Source organism: Pezoporus wallicus, unplaced genomic scaffold (genome assembly GCF_028554395.1).
Source record: "Pezoporus wallicus isolate ANWC-B61680 ecotype Strahan unplaced genomic scaffold, APGP_CSIRO_Pwel_v1 contig_8047, whole genome shotgun sequence".
NCBI classification, from domain to species: Eukaryota; Metazoa; Chordata; class Aves; order Psittaciformes; family Psittacidae; genus Pezoporus; species Pezoporus wallicus.
In genome coordinates this window covers 285,558-310,824 of record NW_026639548.1, presented here as the reverse complement: position 1 = coordinate 310,824, position 25,267 = coordinate 285,558, and the positions used below count along the sequence as shown (strand labels likewise).

The 25,267-nt window shown below is 47.0% G+C and overlaps 2 protein-coding genes across 6 annotated transcripts in view; both read right to left on the bottom strand.

Moving 5' to 3' along the window:
* Positions 1 to 17,140: 17,140 nt before the first annotated feature.
* Positions 17,141 to 18,395, bottom strand: GP1BB (glycoprotein Ib platelet subunit beta). The gene has a single exon (XM_057414873.1). It carries the CDS (start codon positions 18,034 to 18,036, stop codon positions 17,425 to 17,427), a length of 612 nt encoding a protein of 203 aa, XP_057270856.1. The 5' UTR covers positions 18,037 to 18,395; the 3' UTR covers positions 17,141 to 17,424.
* A 3,727-nt stretch (positions 18,396 to 22,122) lies between these two features.
* Positions 22,123 to 25,267, bottom strand: part of SEPTIN5 (septin 5) — a 54,522-nt gene continuing 51,377 nt past the window's right edge. For all 5 annotated transcript variants that reach the window (XM_057414867.1, XM_057414869.1, XM_057414868.1 and 2 more), the window contains exons 10-11: positions 24,316 to 24,418; positions 22,123 to 23,977 (exon numbers count right to left, since the gene is read on the bottom strand). In XM_057414867.1, the coding sequence (XP_057270850.1) occupies positions 23,921 to 23,977; positions 24,316 to 24,418 (160 nt within the window). In that variant the 3' untranslated portion in view covers positions 22,123 to 23,920. The remainder of the gene's footprint in view (positions 23,978 to 24,315; positions 24,419 to 25,267) is intronic.

The following is a 25,267-nucleotide window of genomic DNA, read 5'->3' as shown; positions in this document are numbered from 1 at the left end:
GAAAGAGGGGATTATCTGACTGGGGCTAAACAAGGGCCCTGAAAGTTCAAGCAATGTCCAGAGACAGATGAAAACAAGCTATACTGTGGCCACTCTGATGACATTAGATAAAGGGGCTGATGGCTTGAAGAAAAGGGCTCATTGCATAGGAGAAATAAAAGGTAAATTGTTCTTTTTATTTCCTGCTCATGGCAGCTGGTGATAAATTAGGAACATGGATCCCTGATGAAGAACTCCAATGCAGTTGGAGGCTGAGAATTTGGGAGGTTCAGCTCCACCAGGGCCGATGGGGCTGCCTTGTCCAGCAGCACCCTGCTGCAGCCTTCTTTGGGTTGAGGTTTTCACTGCAGGTTGGGTGGAGAAGCAGGGGCTGCCTGGGGACTGCTGCTATGCCTGGCTGGGCAGCTTCCCCCACGAGGCTGATGAAGGGGATGAGGAGAGAGGAAGAGGGCTCTGTGCTAATGGTGTGACAGCCTTTGAACTCTGAACCTTTCCTATGGAGCAGGGAAAGGCCAGTGCAGCAATATGCCAAGATCAACATGCTCTGTTCACTCTGGCCTGGCTGATCTCAACATTTCTTTTCACCATTCAGACAAAATTTAAGTTATGAAATTGACTCTTATTTACAGCAAGGCCTCTTTCTAAAGGGGCTCCTCCAAAAAGCAGTGCAAAGTAGTTGAAAGCAAACAAACACAGCACAACTTTATCACAGAGCAAATACAGCTAGGACTCAAAGAACAAGAGACACTTGCAAGATGTGCCTTCTTGCAAAGGGGATTTGATCTACAGTGCTCAGTACCAAGCTTATGCAAGACAAAGAAAGTAATCACCAAACTGTAACTCTGAGGCCCAGAAATGAGATCATATATCCTACAGATGGAAAAGCTTATTGAGATTGTACTCAGATTTTAAGAAGGGTTCATGCATCCAAAGCTTTTCTGCTTTTCCTGGCTGTATCAGTTTATCTGAAAAAGGATATTGCCTCTCCCTAGAAACCCAGCCTTCCTTACCAAACTTTAGCATAGCATTATGTGGAAGGAGAGACATGGACTAGGTGATCACTTTTAGTAACATAAACTAAGGACTTGGGGATATTCATCATTCAACAAGTTCAGCTTCTTTCAATTCCATACGTGCAGCATATAGCTGCTCCATCCCATTCAGTTCGAATTTACTGAACCAGCCATCCAAGGAGTGGCTGGGCACTAGAAATGAAGATATGCTCCATGCAAGCCTAGGAAGGGAAGAAAGCCTCACAGTTCATTTGACAGCATCTTACTCCCTTTGCCCTCCCTGGCACAAACCAGGCTAAAAAGGCTTTTCCAGGGCAAGGAAGGGTCTTCCTGTGAAGAACATAATGGCTGCATAGTACTATTTACGATACGCACACGCTATAAATAGCTGAAAGGAAAAAGAGTGGCATATGTGTTTATGGCAGAGCCAGCCTGGCAAGAGAAGGTGCTGCCACTAAGCCCCTGGCCTATCAGGGCTGTTACAGGATAGAAACACTGCTCTCTTAGCACAGCTTCTGGGGGGACAGCACATGGTGTTCATAGCCCGCTAGGTCAGAAGAACAAGCACAGATGTTGGAATCCCTTCAGGTCCAGCCTGTTCCATACCTAACTGCTCAGGAGCTATCAGAGCACCTGCACTACAGGGTTGTGCAAACCCCAGAGCCACAACACTGTTTCCCACACAGAAAAGGGTGAACCAACCCCTCTAGATCAATGTGCCACCCTCCAGCTTTCAACAGGCTTAGCCCTCAGCCACCCACAGCACCATTATTTTCTCTTTCTTTGTTGGAGTGGCATTGGGCTTAAGAAGCCCTTTCCCAGACCTGTTTGGAGCCAGCTGACCTGGGTAAGAGCTCTGCTCCTTGGCACCTGCTCTGCAGGCCCAAGAGGTGTGCACTGAAAGGTAACTGCTTTCAGGCTATGGGAACTTCCCTATGAGGTCTCCATTAGAGAAGGCGATGACAGTCGCACTTATACAGGTGACTAGGTTTCATCCATAAGAGACAGGCAGGAGGATGCTTTAATGAAGGGCACACCAAGAAGCAGCACCTTCTCTTCGTTAACCTCTGCCCCTTGGTCCTTGCCACCCACAGTGAGCTAAGGGTGTTCCTTGAGGCAGAACAACCTGCTCTGGTGGCAAGAGCTTGGCTTGCTGTCACAGAGCAACAAATTGTGCTTTATAAAAGTACTTTCCTGGGTGTTTTCCCTCTGGTGGCACTGCAGCACCTCCCCTTCCCAGGTGCCCTTTCCTGGACTAGACCTCAATTAACTCACAGCCTCAGGCTATAAATCAAGCCAATAAAAGGGGCAGTAAAATAAACACAGTCAGGTCTTCCCCTTTCCATTCAAATGTACTGAAGTGGCAAAGACTTTTTCCAAGCAGAGCTTAGACACCCTTCGTTCCACTGGCCTCACAAGAGGGAGTTACAATGTGCTCAGATATTAATACAGGTGACCTGGTCACTGGGATGCACGTAGCATTAAGAAGTGCCCCCATGGCTTAGAGGTCAGCCTCAGGTCACTTCTGCAGAGTTTCCAAGGGATGGACAGGTCTAATTTACAGCTCACAAGAGCTGGAAAAAAAGATTTTAGAGATGGAGGTTAAATAAGCAATGTTGTTTTTTGTTAAGGCCTGGTCTTCTAGAACATAAGGGCATACATTTCACCCAGCAGACATACCTGACACCTCAAATAAGGAAGAATAGTGGATCTTCGTGCTCTGAGCCAAAATCTGCTCCTGGGTCAATAACACCAAAGTATCAGTAACTCCCCAAATCTTTGCACTACCACACCCTTTGGAAATCTTCCATCTCCCTTGCAGCCCATAATCCAGCCCCAGGGATTGTCTAACTCATTAGCAGACTGTTTGCTAGGACCTAAATCCTCAGCATATTATCATGAAGGAATGGATGAGGCAACTGCAGCCTATTTTCATTAGCAGAGGGTACAAAGCCTGGTCAGAACTGAGCTGCTCCTTACAAGAGGGAGGGAGTGAGCACACCTGCACACATCTGTAGAGGAAGAAGAAGGGTTAAAATCCTGGAGTCTGTCCTTTTGTGGCCACTGTTTCTGTGCTGATTGTAGGTTTGCAAATAAGTGCTCATTCAGAGAAGCAGGTGAGACATCTTTAGAGTCATGAGATGGAGCAGAAGATACAGGAAAAAAAAAAGTTCAGGAGAGGAGGAAAAAAGCTGAAAGGGACTGAACTCTTCCTTCGAGTCTTTGTCCCTCCTCCGTAAATGGGAGCTATGACAATGCTCCTGTAGTTTGTCCAGTTAATTATAGAACAATACGTGGAGGAGGGCTTTGATGGATTGGTGATTTACAAGATAGGGATGTGAGAGCTGGAGAACGGTAATTACACGAGTGCTTCCACATGCCCATACAACTGACTGTTTGACTAAGGAAAAGAATCCCTCATATCTGCCTTCCCCTTGCAGATAAAAGCCAAATGCCACACAGGCCTGGGTAAACAGCACAGTTTGGTTCCACTCAATCTCGAGGGGATGCCTGTTGCCCTTCCCTCCACCCCACTCCTGGAGAAGCACCCAAGGAGAAGGCGCAGCACTGGCAACTGCTCACCTTCGCTACAGGGAGTGGATGCCCAGGGTAGAGATAAGAATCACTGAAGCAAGGCCACAGGCGAGGGGACAATGATGAGGCTTGGGCCACAAAGCCATCCATCACATGGGAAACAAAGCTGTTGTCAGCAGGGACGGCTGCATCCTCCAGGCATGTCAGTTGTCGAGTGAGTTGGATGACAGGTCGTCAAGGACTGACAAGGCCTCCAGGGAGATGCCAAGAGTAGAAGAAAGGCCATACAGTGACTGTCCTTATCCCACATGGTGCCAGGTGAAGAAAGACTAAATCTCTTGATACCAAGGTTGATTTTTCTTAATTGAAAGATTTCTGTAGTAGCTGAAGATGCAGGGCTTTGCTTGGCATAAAGAAGTATTGCACCTGCACAAATTAAAGTCCTTTACACATTCTGACCAAAGAAACACAGGCTTAAAATATTCAGGTAATGTTTCCCCCCACACCTTTCCTGAATGGTGTGAGCTTCCCTTAGTTTGAGTGTTGTGACGCTGGGGACACATACAAGAAATCCCACATACCTTACAGCTCAGACTGTGTCTTCCAGCTCTGTGATCAGCAACTAAGTGATGCAAGCTCTGCTCCAGTTACTCCATTACAAAATGGACAAACATAGCAGAGCATAACATTTCCACAGAAGGGTTGCAAGGGAAGGGAGCTGTAAGATGGTACACATGCCACTCTTCACTCTTCTTCACACTTTTTGGGCATCCCACACCATTAGTTGAGGCTTGCCTCAGGAATAGTGTTTTTGATGAGCCCTTCAGTGGACTCTTGTTTCAGACTAACATAGTAGCCCAGTTTGACTTCCTGACTCACTCTATCCTAATTACCTCATGTAGACAAGCCCTTGCATGAGTTGCTTCTTATATACATAGTTCTACAAAATCATTCACCTCGAGGAATCAAGCAAATTTACGAAGGTCTGGCTTCCACATGAAAGTAATACAAGAACAGCCTTTCTGAATTCAGTACTGGCCAGAAAACAGGAATGAAACACATGTTTCTGATAATTTCAGAAGCTCCAAAAGAAGTTTGATTCAGAGAATGGGCAAGAGTTTGAAGGGGAAGAGGGTAAACACATGTCCTGTTTGAAGTGTAAGGTCTCATTTTTTTATTAAGTCATCTTAACCACTCTTAACACATGCACATGAAGTGTCAACCCAGGGCAATGTGCAAAGTAGCTCATGATGCAGATATTAGAAGTTAAGACATCCCAGAGCCTGGAAACTGTTGAATCCAGCAACATGGTCTGAGCTCACTATAAAGGAAGGTTAAAATGGAGATGAGGGTCTGAACTCAGACTCACAAATACCAAGGCTTAAAGTGGGGTACATCTTGAATTATAAGCTACTCTCTCTCCTTTCTTTCTTCTTATTGCAGCTCCTGGGACCTTCCTTCTCTGTGTCATGTTTGGTGACTTTTTGCTTATTTTTCTGCAGTCGGGAGAGATGCCACAAACCTGGAGCTGGGCCCTTCCACCCATTAATCAAAAGCTACAAGTGCTCTGTAGGGAGACAAAACCTCTGTGTGTTTTCTCTGATATTTCTGGAGCACGGCATAGAGGGCAGGGGGGCTGGGCCAAGGACCCCTCGTTAGATTAACATTTTATTCAGAGACCTATTAATCAAAGTCAGAAGTGGCGTGAAGCGGCACCAAGGGAGAAAAATAGCTGGACAATCAAGGCCCTTTAAAAAACAACCAACCCACACACAAAAAAACCCTCTCAGCTTCCCCTGATTTACTGCAACTCACTCACAGTACTAGATGGGAAAGGGGGGATTTGTAGCCTCTATCCAAATAAGAGCAGACCGTGCAGGTAAATTCTGTTTTTTTTCACATTAAGCAAACAACTTTCTGTATCCTGCCCCCCAGCACCACTCAAAAAGGTCCCTATCTTTTTTTCTCCAAAGCATAACGTGCTTTCATGCAAGCTTATACTTTTTAATTATTATTTTTGGAATACAGCACTATTAGACTTCTTTTTCTTACAAGGAAAGACAGGCTCAGTTAACGGCACAGGTCTGGCCAGCATTCTGCTTGACTAGGGTGTTTTGGAAGGGAGCATTTTGCCCCACAGAGGAGGAGATAAATGGCCTTATACAGCATGATACCAGAGGGAGTCAGGCATGCGTATGTTGGGAGACCAAACAACCCAGTGTTTGTTCCCTCTGGCACCAGCACTATCCCGTACTGAGATGAAGCACAGTGACACAGGTGGTACTAGCCTGAAAACACACAGATGCACTGGGGATAATGCAGAAGGGGTGTTTTGTTTTAAGATAAAGATCAACCAGGGAAGAATTCAACACTCATCTCTATAGTTTTCCCCAAGAACTCAACCACTGGATCCCAGAATATTTCAGTGAGAGTCCAGTCAATCCCCGACTTCTATCTCCACAGCCTGGTTAGAGAACAGTATCTCAAGGACCTCAAGGTACAGAAGGGAATTGGGCCCCATGGCTAAAAAGGGTAACAGCATGAAGAACATAATTCTGTAGGGATTTGACCAGTAGTACCATATGAATTAAACAGAGCCCAGAGGAGAATCTTGTGCTTTCCTCTGAAAGTGGAGCAGGCCTGATAGAAGAGAGAGGACAGGGGCTAAACTGGAGAGCAACATTATGACCAGACTTGCCAAGCAGTTCCTAGGAAATTGTAGCAGCTGCCTTATACAAAACCAGCTCAAACGAAGGAGAGACTTTGCTCTTTCTCAGAGATGAGGAAAACTGCATGTGTGCATCCTCTGCCAAGGAAGAGCCAAGGCATCTCCAGCAGCTTTAGGATGGTTTTCTCCCATGGCAAGTTCCTGGCAGCTGCTGACAGCCGGAAGACTTGGGGAACTCAATCCCTTCTCTCTTCACAAAGCTTATGCTCCTCCAATCCTAAAATATAAGTATATGGAGGAAGAAATGGATTTTTCCTGTACAGATACACGAGACGCGAGGCAAAGAGCAGCTTGTGGAATGCACAGCCCAATGGATCTAGTTTCCCAGAAAGACTGGCCTGGCCTTAGCAGAAGGTTAATTAACTCTGGCAGCTCAGGGCTGGAAAATGTCCACTTCATGCACTGGAGCGCCTGTCCACGGGTGAAGAGGGGGACAGGCAAACCATAGGGGCAAAGGTCCATCTGCAGACATGTATGAAAAGCTTGGCTGGGCTTGTGCCTGGGTCCTGCGGGAGGAGCACAAGAAAGATTTAGCCAATTGGCTATAGCCAGACCAGGGTCTTGCGGGTGCAAGGAGAGAACAACAAAACCACAAAAGAGCTAGAAAAACACAGCCATGCCAGGCGTAGGTGGAGACACATTATCTTATGGGGCAGGCATGCACTCTGCCCTCCCTTCTCTGAGCATCACAAATGTCTTTTGAGTAGCAGCCTCCAGGAAAAATGGCTGAGGGCTTGAAGATGCATCCTTCAGTGGGTGTTGTGGTTCACAAGCAGAGGAGCCGAGTGCACCCCTGCAGCAGAGTAGAGAGAAATGAAGTTACTCCAAGGCCACAAAGACCTGATAAAAGCAAGATCTGGCTTCCCTTGCACACTGAAAGGGGACACTGTCCCACATCTCTGTGCACACTTGAGGGAAGCGTGTTTGGGACTGGACACCTCTGTTCCTGCTGTTAATTCTGCACCTTGCCAGACTGCAGGATACACACATTTCATGCTCAACAAGACCAAAGTTAGAGATTGCTTCCTAATATACCAGCTCCCAACTGCACCACACATCAAAAAGTGCCCTTGTTCCCTGTCATTCCTGTAACACCCAGGATTTGGATATTTTGAAAAGACTCACAGCAGCATTTTATAAGCAACTTCTGTGAGGTGGCAGCAGCTGCCCATCGAAGCACAGGGCCTGGAAACAGACACTGCCCTCAAGACTCTGGTATCAGCAGTAACACCAGCTCTTCCAGGCTCAGACATACTGAATTCTAGAAAGAATCTGCTGATTAACTGAAACATGAGGAACAGGGAACATGGTCCCTCTTCTGCAGTGTGCAAATTAATTGAGAAGAAAGTGAGGAAGAGTTACATGCAAGATAGCCACCTTGAGGCACCTTTCTTCCTGCTTCCCAGGAAGCTGGTGTGAGGTGCAGGGGTGTTCAATCCCAGATTTGCTGCTAACATGCTCTGTGAGAGCAGGCACATCCCAAAACTGTTTCAGTTCCTCCATCTTTGCAGTAGATGCAGCAACTAATATCCAGCGTGGCAATGCCCTCTGAGATCTGATGATGAGAAGTCTCCAAGACAGATAATTTTTACTAAGTATGTTCCTCACACTTCCTAAACCAGCAGGTTCATCACAAGGTAGGTGAAAGGATGAACAAAGTGTGGTGCTATTTTAAGATGTCTCTCCATCCAGGAGGTAACAGACCAAATCCTCTATGCTGTGTTAGGATGGAATAAGCAGCAGCTGGGGAGCTACACATCTGCTCCAGGAAGCCTGTGTATCAAAAGGAGAGTGAGACATTAACACAGAATTTCTGTGATTCCTTGGCTTGCTATGCAAGATAAGTATCATAGCCTTAAATACTTGAGGGAAATGCTAAACCTGAACAAAGTAAAGTAAGGTTCAATCTGAATTGTTTGTGAAGAACAGGGAAAGAAAAGAGAAGAAATAGAGTCCAGGAGGCACTGGATAAGCCAAGGAAAACATTTTGAGAACGCCATACCACTTAGTGCAGTCAAACGTATTTCAAAACCAAAGAAATAGTTTTCCAGAAGTTTTTGCATAGCCAAGCTATAGGCAGGAGGTATACCCTTGCCCCTGCTTTGAACCACAGATACATCCTCTCCTTTGCCTAGAATTTTTCACTCACAAATCTCAAAACACTTACAGATGTTCAAACTTAGCATACTTCCGAGATTAATTTTCTAGATTCAGTTCCTTGATAACCCTACTCAATAGACTTCACCTTTCACCTTCTGCTCAAAGTCCCTCAAAAGCTGCTTTGCTGAGAAGCTACAGGGTGTCTTATGGCAGCCCACAAATTCTGCTGCTCTTCTCTCCATTGCAAGCTGAAGTGCAGCAGCTCCAATATATTTTGGTTTATTTTATATACAGCTTGGCATACACTGACTTGGGTGCAGCAACTCCAATAGAAGAGCCTCCCTTTCCTGCAGTGCTGGACTCTGAACCAAGGCTGGATTAGCCAGAAAGGTAGGAGGGCAGGGCAGGAGGAGCAGAAAGCCAGTGCCAAGACAGGCAAGGAAATCCTGGCATTCCTCTCCGAGCATGTAACCGGATCCTCCCTCCTCTATTATTCTTGCCACTCATCCCCCATCTGTAGGAATTGCTGAAGATACAACTAGGCCAAGTCAGTAGGCAATAACTTTTTCAGCATTTGTAAATACTCAGTAATCAGCCCAGATCAAGCTCCTTTTGCCAGGAAACTGCCCATCAGGTCTAGCCCTTTTTTCTGCTCACTCCTGGTCATTTTCTTGGTCATATGCACAGACTTAATCCTGTGTGATGGTTGCTGTCTGCTTGCTTTGACATTGGTAGCACTGATGCTATATAAACTCTGCAGTGAGGTTCTTCCTCCCTACCTGAGCAAGGAAACTTTTCCAGGCAGTTCACAACAGCAAATACACAGTTAGCAATGAATGTTCTCACACACACGCCAGGGAGCAATTCATCCTTGTAGCATTCAGCTCAGACCTTCCTTGCTCTGGGAAGACCAGAGGATGGTTTAGTGTTGGCCACCCTGGGCAGATAGTGAGAACAGCCCAGCCACAGTGCCCTCCAGCAGCCCTGGTTAACTCTCTGTGGCATCAGTTCAACCCTGCAGGTTAACTCTCTGTCGCGTGAGTCCAACCCTGCAACTGCCAGGTGGAGAACAGCCTGTCTCATTCAGTATGGGGAGCACTGGTGAATCCACTCATGGCCTAAGCATTCAGGAAAGTGCTCCAGAGAAGGATACAAAATAGCACCCCATACTGTAGTAAGTTATCGCTCCTAATCAGTAGTCATTAAAGCCATGGCACAAATTACACAAGGCTCCTGCTGACTCTAACAACAGAAGGGAGAGCAGTTCCACATGACCTCTCAGCTTTACATGCTTGCCCTGGGCAAGTACGTTCAGCTCCATACCAGCCTACTTCAGTACTGAGTTACCTTACATCTTGCTGGTGCCAAGGAAGACAGGGAACTGGCAGGGTACAGCTGTTAAGTGTGCAGCACCAGAGATCAGTATCACTTCCAACCCACTTCTCCCACCAGCCACCACAGCACAGCCCAAGGGGATGTCACCCCAACACCTCTGGGGCTGCAGCCTGCTCACAGTGGGCTGAAAGCCAATGGCTCTTGACTGCACTAATGCCAGGCCATCTCTGTGCTGCATAAGCCATCAGGATCATTGCCTGCTCCCTTCCATCCAAGGGACTGCCTCCTTCCCTGCCCTCCTACCCAGCAAAAGGTCCTGTTTGATATGCACTCCAGCTGCTTCCCAACTGAGATGTTCCCTCTCTGATTGACATTTCCTTTGAAATAAGAGAAACACAGCAGCCGCTGGACTCCCAGTATGTCAACACATGCAGCTCAGCACCTCCAGGGGTCCTGGGAGTCCTTCCAAGACCTGCTGGATGGTTGTGGTTAATAAACTCTCAGCCTCTGAGTAACAAAAGTCTTCTGCTGGAGAAACCCCAAATGTTGTCATGTCCTGCACAGCTTCCATCAGGTGGATCCACTTGCACAGCAAAGCAAAAAATAAAGCTCTATCTTAGGCAGGACCTAGCCTCTTTCAGGAAGATTGATGCCACAGAAGCTTGACTCCAGATAGGACCATAAGCCGCTTCTCAAAAGCGGCAGCTCCACTAGGCCACGAGGTCACTGGTAGTCCTGCAATCATAGATCATTTACCCTATACTCTTTCTGTTCCTCTGTTGTCTCACTACACGCAATGAAAGACACTTCAGCAGACAGACCCTCTTCACTGTGCAAGATACAAAGCCGGTAGAAACCATTCAGCAATTTTAATATGAAACCCCCAACTTGGCAAGACCAAAGAACAGTTGGTATAAGCATCTGTCTTTAAAACATGGATTAAAAAAATGTATCTATAAATCAGTGGACTTGTTTAGATGCCTGCTTTCAGCCTCACAAATACCAAAGCTCCAATTTTCAATTAGAGTAATTTTTCATTTAGAAAGTCAAGTGGGTTGCTGGTAGGCAGGAGGGTGAGCATGAAGATGAATGCACCAGCTGTATGCCCTGGGTTTCAGCTGAATTGTTTCCAAGATAGACTTTTTTTTCCCCTGTCTAAGATTGGAAACATCTGAGATAATTTCCCATCCCACATGGATTTCACAATTTCCCATCCCTGGGAACGTAGAGTGCCTAGCACATGGGGCCCCACAGACATCTACAGATAAAGGCAAAGCAAGGTAGGAATGCTGGAAACTCAGAGACAAACAGGGATTGAAATTACATGCTATTTTTTTCACAGCTAATTAACCACTGGAACAAGTTTAGGGGATACAGTGCCCAACTTTCATCTCAATTTCCTCTCATTTTCTTCAGGCCAAGAACCAGCAACGGACAGATATAAAACACTCTACCTGAAGCACTGTAGGAAACTGCAGGGTAATTTGCACACTGAAATTCAGGCACAGCACTTGGAGGTAGCTCCCTTCGTTTAGGGGTAAGCAGCACCACAGAAATTACAACCCTGCTTCTTGCACTCTTGAAAGTCTCAGGAAAAGAGGAAAGGCAGCTAAGGGATCATTAAAATGCCATTCTTGATGGATAGTGGCAGGGGGGATGAGAGGAGAGGAAGTGATCAAGAACACCAGTATCTCACTTTCAAAGCCTTCTGTACTGGATCATCAAATTAATCAGTTTGGTGGTTATGGTGCAGCTTGGCCAGCAAAGGACCAAACACAGGAGAGTGGCAAGCTATGTTTTATGTACAACTTCAGAAATGCTGACAGCACTCTGAGGGGTGGGGAAGAACAGGTACCAACAGAATAGGCAGCAGCTCACAGCAGAGCTGAGAATGAGGCAAGAAAGATGACGCCAGTTTTGGTCTGAACTGAACAGCCAGCTCAGGGCAGAGTCTTTGGACCGGACTCGAAGTATTACAAGACAGAAAAACATGTGCAGCTGCACAGGGAAACTTCCCTCTGCTTCACAGGCTTTAACGTGGACAATCTCACTGCAGCACATGGGGATTTATGGAAACTAAATATGAAGCCCAAGCCCCAGTGACTGTCTTATTGTCTCATGTCCCCATGGAACAAAGATTTTATGCTTTATTTCCCTTCTCTCCCTCTGCAGGAATCCAGGCAGCTGATCTATCAAGAAGATTCACCTGAGAAAGGTACAAAACAGCCCGGGGAAAAGCCTTCATTTTACCAGCAGGTTCATTCACAGAGATCATGACACAGCACATAAGAGGAGCATTGTTTCTGGAATAAAATCTGCATTTGAGCTCTCTTCTTTGGCCATGATCAATGGAAGGGAATTAAAGCCTTGTCCTGGGAAAAAAATTAGCTTGCTAAAACTGTGTTGAAAGATCAGGTAATGGAGATGCAGCGCAAGCATGGGCACCCACATCATCTCTTGGTGAGCTTAAGAATGCTGGAGGTAAAAGCCCCTGCTAAAAAAAGCTCCCCAAACACAGGCACAGACATACTGCATCCCATGAGAGACAACCAATTTAAGGGCTATGATTTGTAACAGGAGATGTCAGTGTTTCACAGTATTTCAATCCAGACTTCAGCTCCCCACAGGTCCTCCCAGTGCAGGGGCATTTATATTCCCTGGGTGATTCCATGTTTGCCTCTTTAGCCTCCGCATTTTCTGTTCCATAGATGCACTGAACCAACCCCAGTAACTTTGAGTTGCTCTTGCACCTCTGCCTTACCTAGCCCTGGGGTATTCTCAGAGCACATACCTTCTACCCATCCTCCAGACACCTTCCCATCCCCAGCAGGCATGACAGCAGAAACCCACTGCTCTAACCACTCAGTGACGATAGGCAAGGTTTTCTCCCTGCCGCCCCCTACTCCCCCACCTACCAAGGGGTAGGTTTCATTCCTCCAAAGCTCATCAGACTAAACACCCCACAGAGAACCAACACTATTTCCATTATGGACATAGCAAGACAATGCCCACCTTCCTTCCCTCTTTGTTTCAGTCTGATGTTTTGGAATGCCAACATGAAATTGACTGTGTAAACTAGTAATTACAGTTTAAAAAAAGCTATGTCTGCTGGTTGGGCAACTAAGTTCAGAGATTCATTTAGTCTCTTTGGGCAGACACACATCACACTTGCCTTTATCCTCCCCCAGGCCCACATCTCACGTTGATTTTACCAGTAAAAGCGAACAGGAGATTAAAAGCTACTTGCTGCCCTCTTCCGAGCAAATCCAAATTACATGTCAATATGGGTACGGCTCCCGAGACTGACCTTAATGCAATGAGCTCTGTTTTCATGCAAAATGAATGACACTGATATGGCATCAAAGCACTGAGACAGGGAAGGTTAGAAGTGATTATCAGCTCTTACAGAGGAGGACCGTAGATCAGTGCTACAGCCTAAACCATTAGGTTTCCATAGAGGGCGTTCTTTACAGTTTGGTTTCATAACTGTCTGGTTAATCCTCCCCTGTGAAAACATAAAGCAACACTCCCAGCATATTCTGTTCTCAATAGTCAAAAACAGTTCAGAGCAGAAGAAGATCATGAAACACATAAAGAGGTAGGAAAAAAGTTACTTGTAGATTTAAGAGGGTGATTTTATTTTTTTTTTTAATAAAACCATTTTAATCTTTTATGTTGTTCAGCAGTGCTCTAACCTGTCCTTCCAGAGAATATATGGAACATATACCTTTATCCAGACATACAGTATCTTCAGAACAAACTGCACATACTATCTTCAGAATAAACCTTAACACTGTAACCTGCTGCTTTCAAGACATGTATCCAAGATAACTAATCATTTGTGGAAACCTGTCAAGTTATACTGTGTGCTCTCCATTTAAAGCCCTCTGAAATCAGGCTTAGGAGTCTGAGGAAGCCTCAGTTTTCATATGCAAATATATATTAAAAAAAAAAGTAAATCCCATTTATAAATATTTGTAAAATAGCTCTTCTGTCATGTACCCTAGAACGGACAAGATGTCCCATGATGTGGCATTAGCACTGGTTTTCTTGGCACTCTCTCTGGGATGTCCTGTATACTTCAATACTGAAGGGAAATTAGGGATTTGAAGAAGGCCAGGTAGCCTCACATAAATGACCATGAAAAATGTCTTTTTCAATTCGTAAGCAATGCAACAAATCCCACATCAGGCTGCCACCAGGGCATCCATTGAACATTCCCATCTCGGGCACATGCACAGCATACATCTGTGATTGTGTGTGACAGGGATATGCCATGCTTCTCCAGGACCTTCCTCCATATGATCTCTAAGCAGTGCTATTCTCCAGCTGTTGCACAGAATGGGCCTGTCTCAGTAACCAAGCCCTATAGTGGACAAGTTGTTCTGTATGTGTAAATATGTGATCTTTTCATCCTACATATGAGGGATCAGAAACTATGAAAGTCTATTTAAAACAACAGGGGTAGGTTCCCAGGCGTCAATAATACACCATCTAAACAAGCATCTGCAGCAAACATGAAGCAAAACATAACCACTATCACCATAAGGTACAGAGACTGAAAAACTGGTTCTCTGTGGGATTCTAGGCTAAAATTCTCAAAGCTCCAAAATCAGCTTGCTTTGCTTTCAAGACTTCTTTTACTGTGCAAAGCATGCAAGCATCACCACGTGGTGAAAAAAGAAGGTATTTAAAAGAAGGTAGAACCAGTGTGCCTTCCCCAGCGTCATCTACCAACCATTTTGTCCTTCACTTAAAAAGTGCTGACCTGCTTTTCAGACACCTCAAGCTTGGAGCTCTGCATCAGTGGAGGCTGCAAACACACTCTGGTTTGGATTCCAATGTCTTTCAGAGACAGGAGCTGCTTGGAAGCACTGTGAATCTTTGGCAATGCAGCAGCCTGTCTGGCAGGCCTGGCAGCCTAATTCTGCATGCCCAGGTGTTGGATTGGCCTTGATACTATTAAGTTATTTGTAAAGCATCTTAACGGTTGGCATTTATCTTTGCCATATTTCACCACTGCTTCCCTTTTGAAGCCACTGTGAAGCCTTGGACAGTCCCTCCCTTCAGAAAGGAAGCCAGTTCTCCCTTCAGCAGTACAGCAGACCCTCCACAGGCCAGTGGAGCAAGAAAGCATCTGTGACATGCAGCTTTCCAAGCCAGGAGAAGCCAAGACATGCAGGCACTAGATTTATGGATTAGACATGCTGCCATGGCATACAAATCACTCTGCACTCAGTGCAATTCATTATCACATTGCTATGGCTAGTCACATTCTTCACAGGTGCAAATGATGCCAAAAAGGCTTTTTACCTTTCATGTGCCAAAACTTAATGATGCAGAGTCAGGACCCTTCCTGCCTCCCCAGGGAAATGAAACCACGGTCAGCAGTTGTTCTGCTCTGGGCACACCAAGTACTGAAGGTTTTCCAGCACCCCACGGCAGTGGTGACAGGCAGGCAGCTCAGCAGTCACAGGGCTGGGATTGTGCCCAGTCCAGCCTCTCCCAGTACCTGAGCCTGTGCCTGCAGCACTGTCAGTACCTGTCCACGTGCACCGGCAACATCCTCCAACACAGGTAAATTCAGCTAAAAACCTGCAGAAAACTCAGGGATTCATTCTGCCACACCAGCACACCTTGGGAAAGCAAAAAGCCTTTCACATTCTCTGCACATATCACTAAAGGAAATGGACTTACAACAGGCATAAACCAGCTAAAATAGCAGTATAATTGACCTAAGGAAACTACAAAAAAAGGGGTGAAGGGGAGACAGCGCTACTTCCTTACACATCTGCATCTGGATTCTGGGAAAAGGATACTGGGAAAAAACAAGCCAGAAAACAGGTTTTCTACTCCTGGGGAAAAACTATTCCTTGGAGGAGCAGTAACACCACAGTACCTGAAAGTCAAGAGATTTGAGTGTCGGGTGCCTCATGGAGCATCACTTTGGGCATCTCCACGGAGCAGGCTCCTCAGTGGAACTGTGTCCCCCTTTGGAGGCCATGGTTACTGCTGATATTGCAGAGAACATTGCAGCCCCACACGAGAGGTGCACTGACCACAACACCAAGCAAGGTTCCATCCCCAGCAGAACAAACCGACCAACCAAATCTGCACTGGAACTCCATTTCCTTGGTTGCTACACTGCAACACTCAGTCAGGCAAACATCACGGTGAACCAGTACTGGAGGGACATGGAGCAGAGAGAAGAAAAGGAGGAAAGAGCCCACCGAGCAGAGCTGTGTATCACTCACCTCAGCCAGGCTGGCCCAGGCGCACACAACATGGCGAACTGCCCTCAGAGCCTTCGACGCCAGCCCGCCCTCGGCAGGGCGAGGCGGCCTCATGTTGCACACAGGACTCCATCTTCGCACCTCAGCGTCCACCGCACAGCACCAGGGCACAGACCCCTCCTTGTCCCCTCCGGCAGCGCCCGGAGCCCCTCCCGCTCCGCAGGGCTCCCCTCAGCAGCAGGTGAGGGCGGTCAGCGCCGCTCGGGACCACCAGGTGGCGGTTAACGACCGTTAACGGCCGCCCGCGACCGTTGCGCTGAGGGCTCAGGGCCGTGCCCCACCCACAGGCTGGCACCTTTACAGACCCGCCGGTGACACACGGTAAGCGGCAGCTTAGGAGCTACCCCGGGAGCCCCGCAGGACCTGCCCGCTGTGAAAGGCAGAAGCTGTCACGGTTAACCCCGTGGCGCGCTGCTGGTAACACCTCCACCTGCCTTCGTTACGTGCTCTGCTCGGCACAGGTGGGTGTACGGGAGCCTAAGAAACTGTCCAGGGTGCAACAGAGCGCAAGATTCGCAGTGTAGGATGCCAAAAATAAGCCGTTTAGATCAACATGCATCATTATTTTATTTCAATTTTGCTTCATTCCAGAAACAGAGGGACAACATAACCGGCAGTAGTCACGGCAGTGGGTCTAAACAAGACCAGATCTCCTGTGCCAGGTGCCATATAAACACAATCAGAGGGAGACTCCAGGTTCAACACCACTTGGCTCCAGGTGAATGTCTCACAAACACTCAGGGCCCCAGTCTGACACAGTGTATGTTGGAATCAGTATAGAAACTATACATAGATTAAAAGGAATGAAGACAGGGGGAAAAGGGTAGGCTTCTAAACAATTCCTCCCTCCTCCAGAAGAACATTAGGAAAGATGTATTAAGCAAGAAGAAGCATCCTTTCCCTTTTACTGATGGGAAACTGAGACAGGAGAAGACTCAGTCAATTTGTCAAAGTTTACTAAGGCAATCTGTGGTCGCACCAAGGAAACTGTATTTCTCCACTGCCTTAGTCCAGTACCTCAACTGTTCACTGACCACCTCTATTCTCACCTGATCGAGTGCAACCAGAAGCATTGTGAAAATATGGCTGAAATATGCTAGCACAGGAAGGATCAAGCACTACAGGCCCTACAGTTATGAGTCAGTTCTGGCTGCTGTAGTTGATGATTTCCTTAGTCTATCAAACCAGAACCACCCCGAGCTCATCAAAGCAATAAAGATCATGCTAAAGAATTTAAAGCAGTAAAAACCCACAAGATCAGGTCTTTGGAAATACAGCAAGTGTCTGATCAGGTCCAGTCCTGTTTTGGACGGCAGTCAGGGTCAGATGCTGCACCGAATTGCTCCCTCTGGATATCACAAACCACAGGACCTTAGCACAGCATCACCCAAGGGGGAGGAGGGTCTTCAGTCTTGTGATGTTAATCACCATTGTAAGGGCTTCTTGAAGATGCCCATGTGTCTACATGCTGGTGTAGATCTTGGGTGGTGCTCTGAGCTTCAGCAGTCATTCTCCGAAATTTCTGAAGGTAGACAATGATGAAGATAATAAAGACACCCTGGAGGAAAAGGAGGATGAAAAGACAGAGCTGAGAGAGGAGAGCCAGGATGCAGTACCAGTACTGGCATGTGGCAATGATCTCATCTTCTGTCAGATAGGCAATGATCCGGCCCTGCAGGTGAGCTGGGGAGCTGCATCTCACATCCCTGTATAAGGTCCGGTTCTGCTGCCACTGGAGCCAGGAGCGCAAGTAGAGGATGTCGCAGTTGCATTCCCAAGGGTTGCCCTGCAGGTAGACAACCTGAAGGCTCTTTAGATTGTCAAAGAGTCCATTGGGAATAGAGGTGAGCTTGTTGTAACCAAGGTGGATAATTTCAGCTGAAGGGCGGAAAGCAACAGGTAGTTTTGCTAGAGTTAGGTCTTTTGAAGTGCAGTCGATAATGGTGGTGGTACACTTGCATGGCACAGGGCATGTAGGTATCACGAGTGGGAGGAACCCAAGGAGAGGCAACAAGAGAATTCCACTGTTCATCTTCACCTGCAAACACTCTCCTGGTGAGACTGGATGAGGTAGAGACCAGGAAAGTAGACACCACACACTCTAGGATGACAGCAGGTTTTTTGCTGGTTTGTTCTGAGAATGAGTTTCTAAAGTTGGATGAATTTGCTGTCCTTCACAGGAGTGCGAGAGCTCTGAAAAGAACAGAGTTAAAAGAGGCATGCAAATTCTTGGTCTCTTATTACAGAAGAAATGTTCCTGGTCTTCTAACCCTGGATTTGAGGAGGGATATGAACAGATGGCTACTGGGAGGCTTAGCTGCAGCCATCAAATTTATTTTAACTAGTCCTCAGAAGTGTACAAGAGCTGCTTGTATTTTCAGCATCACTGGAGGCGCAGAAAATTTATGTGAAGGAATCAAAAATTAGGATATGAAACTGCTCATGCCTTATCACAGCTCTGAATCGCAATTGTAAGCAAAGCTTTTTTCATGCAAACTACAAGAGGAGATTCAGAAATAAATGTAGTGTTACCACAAGTAAAAAATAGTCTTTCCAGCGTTGAAAAGAAGTGATAAACAGTCCTTGGCCAGCAGAGAGACTACTGACCACCAAGGATGGAGGTCAGTGTTGTTTTCCATGCTAGATATTGCTCCAGCATGTGAATAATCTCCTACTGGAGCTGTGGCCATACTGTAGAGACACAGGTCAATGAGCTGTCTGTGTTGCAGTCTTACACCACTGAATACATAAGCTGCTATAACTTCTTTAGGAGAAGAACTACACTTACCTACAAGGCAGTGCTTTTCTGTGCAAATAAAACATAAAATAAAGTTACCAGAGGTAACTCTGTTGACTTACCAGAGTAGTTCAATCCTTGCTTTCTTGCTGGCTTTACAAGACAAGAGGAAGGTCCTAAGGCAGCCCAGCCAGCACAAGAGTGTTTGCAGCTGCATAGCTGAGCTCCCGGATAATCCCCTTGCAGCTGGCTGGCAAGATAAGGGTCAGGCTCATCCCAAGGACACCTCCTACATGAGGCCTTCCTGCAAGTCTGCTGCATATCACCGGAAGCTGAGGCTTCATTGAGCAAGTGTTCCAAGAAATGGGAACTGACACTGCTCACAAGAACATATTTGCCAGGAGAGATGCTGACAGTACTGCTAACTGTGATTCTGGGCCCACAGGCTTGGTCCGACAGAAACATCACAAAGGCTCAATTGCAAAGTAGAAACTCACACTGCGTTTCAACCTGGAAGGCGACGTTACTGATATGTACCACACTCCCTGAGCGCTGCAGCCTTTGGTTTCTCTATCTCATGAGGAAGACTATATTTGGCAGAGTGGGGAGACCTAGCACTTTGCAGTGTACTGACCCTGAGGTTTCACTTGAAGCAGTGACACAAATCTACTCCTAATTAGCAGTGGAAGAAAATGGACTTTGCTGTAAAAAATGGACTTCAGTGACCACAATAGTGTCAATAGTTGAGCCAAGGAGAAAGATTAGCCAGGCACCTGCATCCTCTCATGATAGTTACAGGCTTAAAATATAACTCTTGGCATTTCACTGTCTATATCAAAATAAACCTGTTAGATTCACAGGAAGAATAACAGACCAGGAAAAATAGTGCTCTGAGGACTGCTCTTTAGGTAGCCAAGAGAGTCGGCACCTCTCAACAAGTCCAGCTTGTAGCTACTGATAAAAAGACTGACCACATCATTTATTCAGAAGTTGCATTACACAAATACACTTGAACAGATCAGGCCAAGTGTCAAAACTAAATTCAGGTAGAATCTTGTCTTCTCAAGGCCATCACACCTTCACAGATATTTTTCTGCCATCAAAGCATTGTCTATGCTCCTTAGGATAAGGCCACCAGAATTACATTGTGAAACTATTGCTATATTGGGCACAACTCTCCATTACCTTGTAGTGTGCACATCATACAGAGCAGAAATGATGAACATCATGAATGTGCTGATGCTAAAAGAATTTAGGGTGTAAACAGCAGCAGAATTTGACACTAACCAAGGAAAAATCTTCAATGCCCTGAACAAAACAAACTTTAAATTTCTAGAAAGTTGGAGCAGATCACTCCAGTTGTTTCACTGATAGGCAGAACAGGGAAGAGGTTAACAAATGAACCTAGTTTGTCCTGCAGGGCCTGGTTTCCACTTGGGAGCAGCCTGACTACTTCCTACTACTAAGCTACTACTACTAAGTTTGCTCAGCAAACTTACCTTGTCTCATGCATTTGGTGCTACATTTACTCACGGTCTAGTGAATGGCAGAGAGCTGATCAGGAGCCAGATCCACTGTGGCTCTGCATGCAGCACATGCAGCACAGACTTAGCAGTGCTCCTCTGGCTCCTTAAAACTGGATTTCCCAGGACTGGATCCTGCCAAGCTGCCCATTTCTGACTTAGACACTGCTCCTAGGGGAAGCTTAAAGATAGAAGATCTTCAAGTTTATCTTGTCTAGCTTCTGACATCAACAGGCTAGGAATTGCATCAAGAAGCCATGCCTGAAGCCTTCTCTGACAGAATGAGACAAAAGGAGAAACAGTGTCAGTTTTGCTCTCTCTTACCCATAATGTATCACCATTTCTGCTCAAGGGAACTGAAAATTAAACAGAAAGAGGTTGTTGGTTTTGAATGTATTTATTTCACTGATCAATTCAGGTAGTAAACATTAATAATAATAATAATAATCATTTAATAAAATGGATATGGTTTAAAAGGTTTTGTTTTTCTTTTTTCACAATGACAAAATGTTCAAACAGAAATTTACAAAAAAATATATATTATAATAACCCAACAGATGGACAGGAAAAAAAGAGCCTAGGAATGGAGCAAGGGGTGGGGAAAATGCGTGGCCGGAGCAAGCCAGAGCTAAAGCACAGCAAGAGTTTGTGAGGAGGAGCAGGGAACACCATTGCAAAGCAGGAAGAGTGGAACCCCCTCCTTCACTGAGGGGAGGCATGCGGGAAGGCAGCAAGGACTGCACAGGCAGGACACAGGCAGCGGCACACAAAGAGTTCATGCCACGGCTCCATTCCCAGCCAGGCACAAGGTCTGAGATGTTGTACCGACAGCCCCAGCTGCAGCCTGGGATAGCTCTGTAGAGCAGGACACCAGCCCTGCAGCGACTCACTCAGCAGAGCAAAGCTTGGCAGAGACATGGGAACGTGCCTGAAGGTACAGAGGTCGCATATGAGGCTGTGGGGGGTTGTGTGAGGGGAGGTGTTAAATTGCTTTCCTATCCACACTTCTCACTGCCAGAGCCAAATGGCCAAGCTACGTTTGTTCAGGAGTCTCTTCTCCACTTACTGTGCAGCTCAATGCTGTAGTACAAAACACTCCTCCTTTAATAAAGAGATACCACCTTTTAGGCCAGAGTCAGAAGCCCTGGTGCCCCCAAAGTCAGTTTCTAATCCTGTTCCAGGAAGCCCCCCAGACTGGTGCTCTGTGCAGGGAACCTCCTGCATGGAGACATGATTTCACCAGTACCACTGCCCCTCTGCAGAAGCCATCTCTAGTGCCTCACTCCTGGGCATTCTGTGGACAAGTTGAACAACCTTTATCAGCTGGTAGCCAAAGGCTTCAGCTCGCTGTAGGGGACTGACTTGTGTCTATTGACTTGACATAGGAGCCATGTGCACTGAGCTGATGGAGGCTTCCTCACCCAGAGGGACAGACCCTCAGCAATCCTGCCTGTCTGTGATCAGTGCTCTCACCAGCATACAGCACTTCTGCACACAGCCCAGCATAAAAGCTGTCAGCTCCTCTACTCCAGAGGGTAAAGGTCTCCTTTGTTTTCTAGGAATGAATCTGTTTGAAAGAGGAACATGGAGGCAGCTCCTCTTTCAGGCTACTCCCCTGCTCAAGTAAGCACATTGCACAAAGAAAGGGTGTATTTCCTCCTTAAGCACCTTGGTCCTGCATGTTATTGAAGACAAGCTGAACCCTTCCCCTCCCCTAGGCTGGCACTGCCACTGTTGCTTATGAGCCAAATATAGGGGAAAATGAAAGAAAAAACAGTAATTGTTGGACACTGCTCTTGCCCAGCTTGTACATTTCTGCCAAGGGGCTTCCACCCTTGCTTTGTCCTTCCTTGCCTCTGCCCTGCCCCTACAGCCCAAGTTCAGGCTAAGCAGGGGCTCTGTACAGTGAATAACTGGAACCAGCCAAACTACTCACCACCTGGACAAGCCCTGCAATACCTAATAACATAACTCAGGGTCTAGCCAATCCTGGACAACACTGTGCTTCCTACCCAGGTAGATCTACTGGGGAGTCAGCGATGGAGGAACAGATAGAAAAGGGGAAAGGAGACAGAAAAATCACGCTGGGAGCCAGAGGAGCCAAAGGGCCCAGCCCATGGTAGCAATCCCTGGAGTCGGAGAGAAGAGCCAAGTGTGCTTCTCTCCCTGATTCCCTGCAAGGGCGGCAGTGTGAGACCTGCCCTGTCAGCCCCATCACACTCCAGGGCTCTGCTCTGGCTGGATTAAAGTTAAAAATACTGCAGGAAGCAAGAACAGGACAGAAGCTGCTGGGCAACAAGTGCTCTTATCTCTGCCCAGCAGATCCACCAGCCTTCCCAGCACTGAGACAGGAAGAGCCTCGGACCAGGGAGGGGGAGAAAGGCTGAAACCCAGGGGAAGGGCAGGGGAGCAAGTGCCAAGTCTGCTGGGCTGTGCTCAGCCCCATGCAGTGACACTCCTGCACATGCTGACCCCGCACCTGCCTGGACAGGCAGCTTGCAGATCTCTGGAACAAGTCTACAAAAATTGGTCCTTTTCTCAGCAGCAGCTCAGGGCCAGCAACGCACTTCTAGGACCACAAAGCCTGCGGCCAGGGCCCAGCTCTGCATTCAGGGATGGATTTCAGCCCTAGGGTTTCTATCTCTTCCGAAGCAGTCCCAACCAAGTGTTCTGGCTACTGCAGTGCTTTTCAGAACAGATACTCCAGACACACTGCAGCTGGATGACCAAAGCTAAACCTCATGCAGCTACCAACTGCAGGACTCTGGGGTTCCTCTACTAACACCTCCAGCCTGCCATAAGAGGAAACCATGGCTGGGAAAGTGCTCATTCACATCATCTCCTCCTTGCAGGCAGCAACCAACAACTCATCCTCTCTTCCAGAAAAGACAAAACTGAGAGCAGTAGAAGATGTTTTCTTCTAACTGACCTCAAGAGACTCAGCCCCTCACCACTCAGTGCAAAGATCCCAGAGTTTTTTGATAGGAAAACTAAACCCAACCAACTAAACAAAAAAACCAGGCAGGAAACCAGGCAACCATCAGGACCCCTGAGCAGGTCAGTGCACAGAGAAACCCCCAGCCCCAGCTCCCTGGGCCACAGCTGGCCTCAGGCTGAGGAGCCGATCAGCACAGGTCAAACTCACAGGAGGGTACGGCTGCCTTTACAATGCTTGTGCTGGCCCCAGACAAGGGGAATGGGGAAGGGGCACAGCACCTCAGTTGGGAGTAAACATTTACGTGCATTGACACAGATAGTCAAGTTCGTACACCAGAGAAACCAGGACTTTAAATACCAGAGCATTCCCAAACAAGAGATTAGTACATGGGAAAGGGACATCTTTTTCTTTTCTTTTTTTCTTTTTTAGGATGCCTTAGAGACTTCCCAGGCTATTTTCTTTAAAAATAAAAATAAAAAAAAAAAAGAAAGAATAATTATTAAAAAAGAAATACGCATCAGTAAACTGTTAAGTGAACAGCCTCCTCCACAATCCAGCTGACCGCAAAGCCAGCACTGCTGCTAATAAATTAGAGGGTGCGGGTGCAGCTCTTGCCCACAAGTCTATACAACAGGAAACCTTTTCTAAACGTCCACAGCTCTTGCCAGGCCTCAGATGGTCACTGGGGAATTCCCTCTGCCCTCCGAGTGCCTGCCTCTCATTGATCCTGCATCTGCTGCTGCATCTTCTGCAGCATCTCTTGCATCCGCCGTAACTGCATGAGACACAAAAGAGATAGTCAAAAAGGGATCTGCTGTGGCCTGAAGATGGTCATCTGCACTGGGCACAGTCCCTTGGAGCTGAAAAAGGGGTCCCTTGGGTAGTATTAACTCTTGCCCAAGCACAGAGACATCTGTACCTGGGGTGGAATGGAGCCATGTTTCCCTGACAGAGGAAGCCACAGCTTTCACACCCTGTCCTCCACACCAGGAGCCCATGATGGCGGGAGGCAGGAGTGGGAAGCCTCAGGACAGCCTCCATGGGGAAATCCTGGAAAAAGTCCTCACATTCCAACTCCAACACCAAGGAGACCAAGGCAGAAATGACTCTCACCTCCTCATCCTTCATTTTGATCAGCTTCTCTGTCTCAGTGTCTGGTGTTGGGAGAGGCAGGATAGGAATTGGGCTTTCTATCCTGTTGTCCTGAGTCAGCTTGCTAGAGAGATGGAGAGAAGGGAGAAATGCAGTCACTTATGGTTCAGGCTGGCTAGCTTTGGTGTCCCCACATGATGGCTGTCACTCATGACAGCAGACCTGCCAGCAATGCAGCAGCATGCACCCAGCCAAGCGGGGGAGCTGTGGCACAATCTAGCCCAGAGGTGTGGGATGCACTCGGATGCACAATGAGACCAATGCCAGTGAAAGTTTTCAAAACAAAGCTTGTGGGTAGCTAACAGGGAAAATCCAAACCAGGCTCACAATGAGAGCAAACACAGAAAGGGCTGATGTTTCTGACCACCTTTTGTAGCTGCACTGGCGAGCTTAGCAGAGACGTTTACAGACAATTCAGCTGGTCTCCTTTGGCTCATATGTGCATGTGCCTATGCAGCATCGATGCATACTACCAGCATCCCTAAGGCATGACATGCTCACCACGGTTATTTTCTTTCCAGGACAATAAAACCAGAGCAGCAGTTTAATTGCTACAAGCCTTTATAACAAAGCCTGCCCTCACATTCAGGAGGCAGTAGACATGAGAAGCAATGGCACAGCAGCATTGTGATGAGGGCTGGGATGCCCATCAGTGCAGGCTGGGAAGAGAGGAAGGAGGTGACTTGCTTACAAAAGTCAGAGGACAGGGTGGTTGGTAATGACTGGGAATTCAAAATGCCACTTGCAGGTGTTCACCACTTGGAGTCACCGTTGGCTCATTATTGAGTGAATTCCAGTCCTAGAGCTCGGGATCTCCTCCCAGAACATCTCTCTAGAGGACCCTTATCCCACTGCTAGAAATGGCCACGGTCTGATTTTACGAGACCTCTTCACTGGCAAGGAACTAGCCATG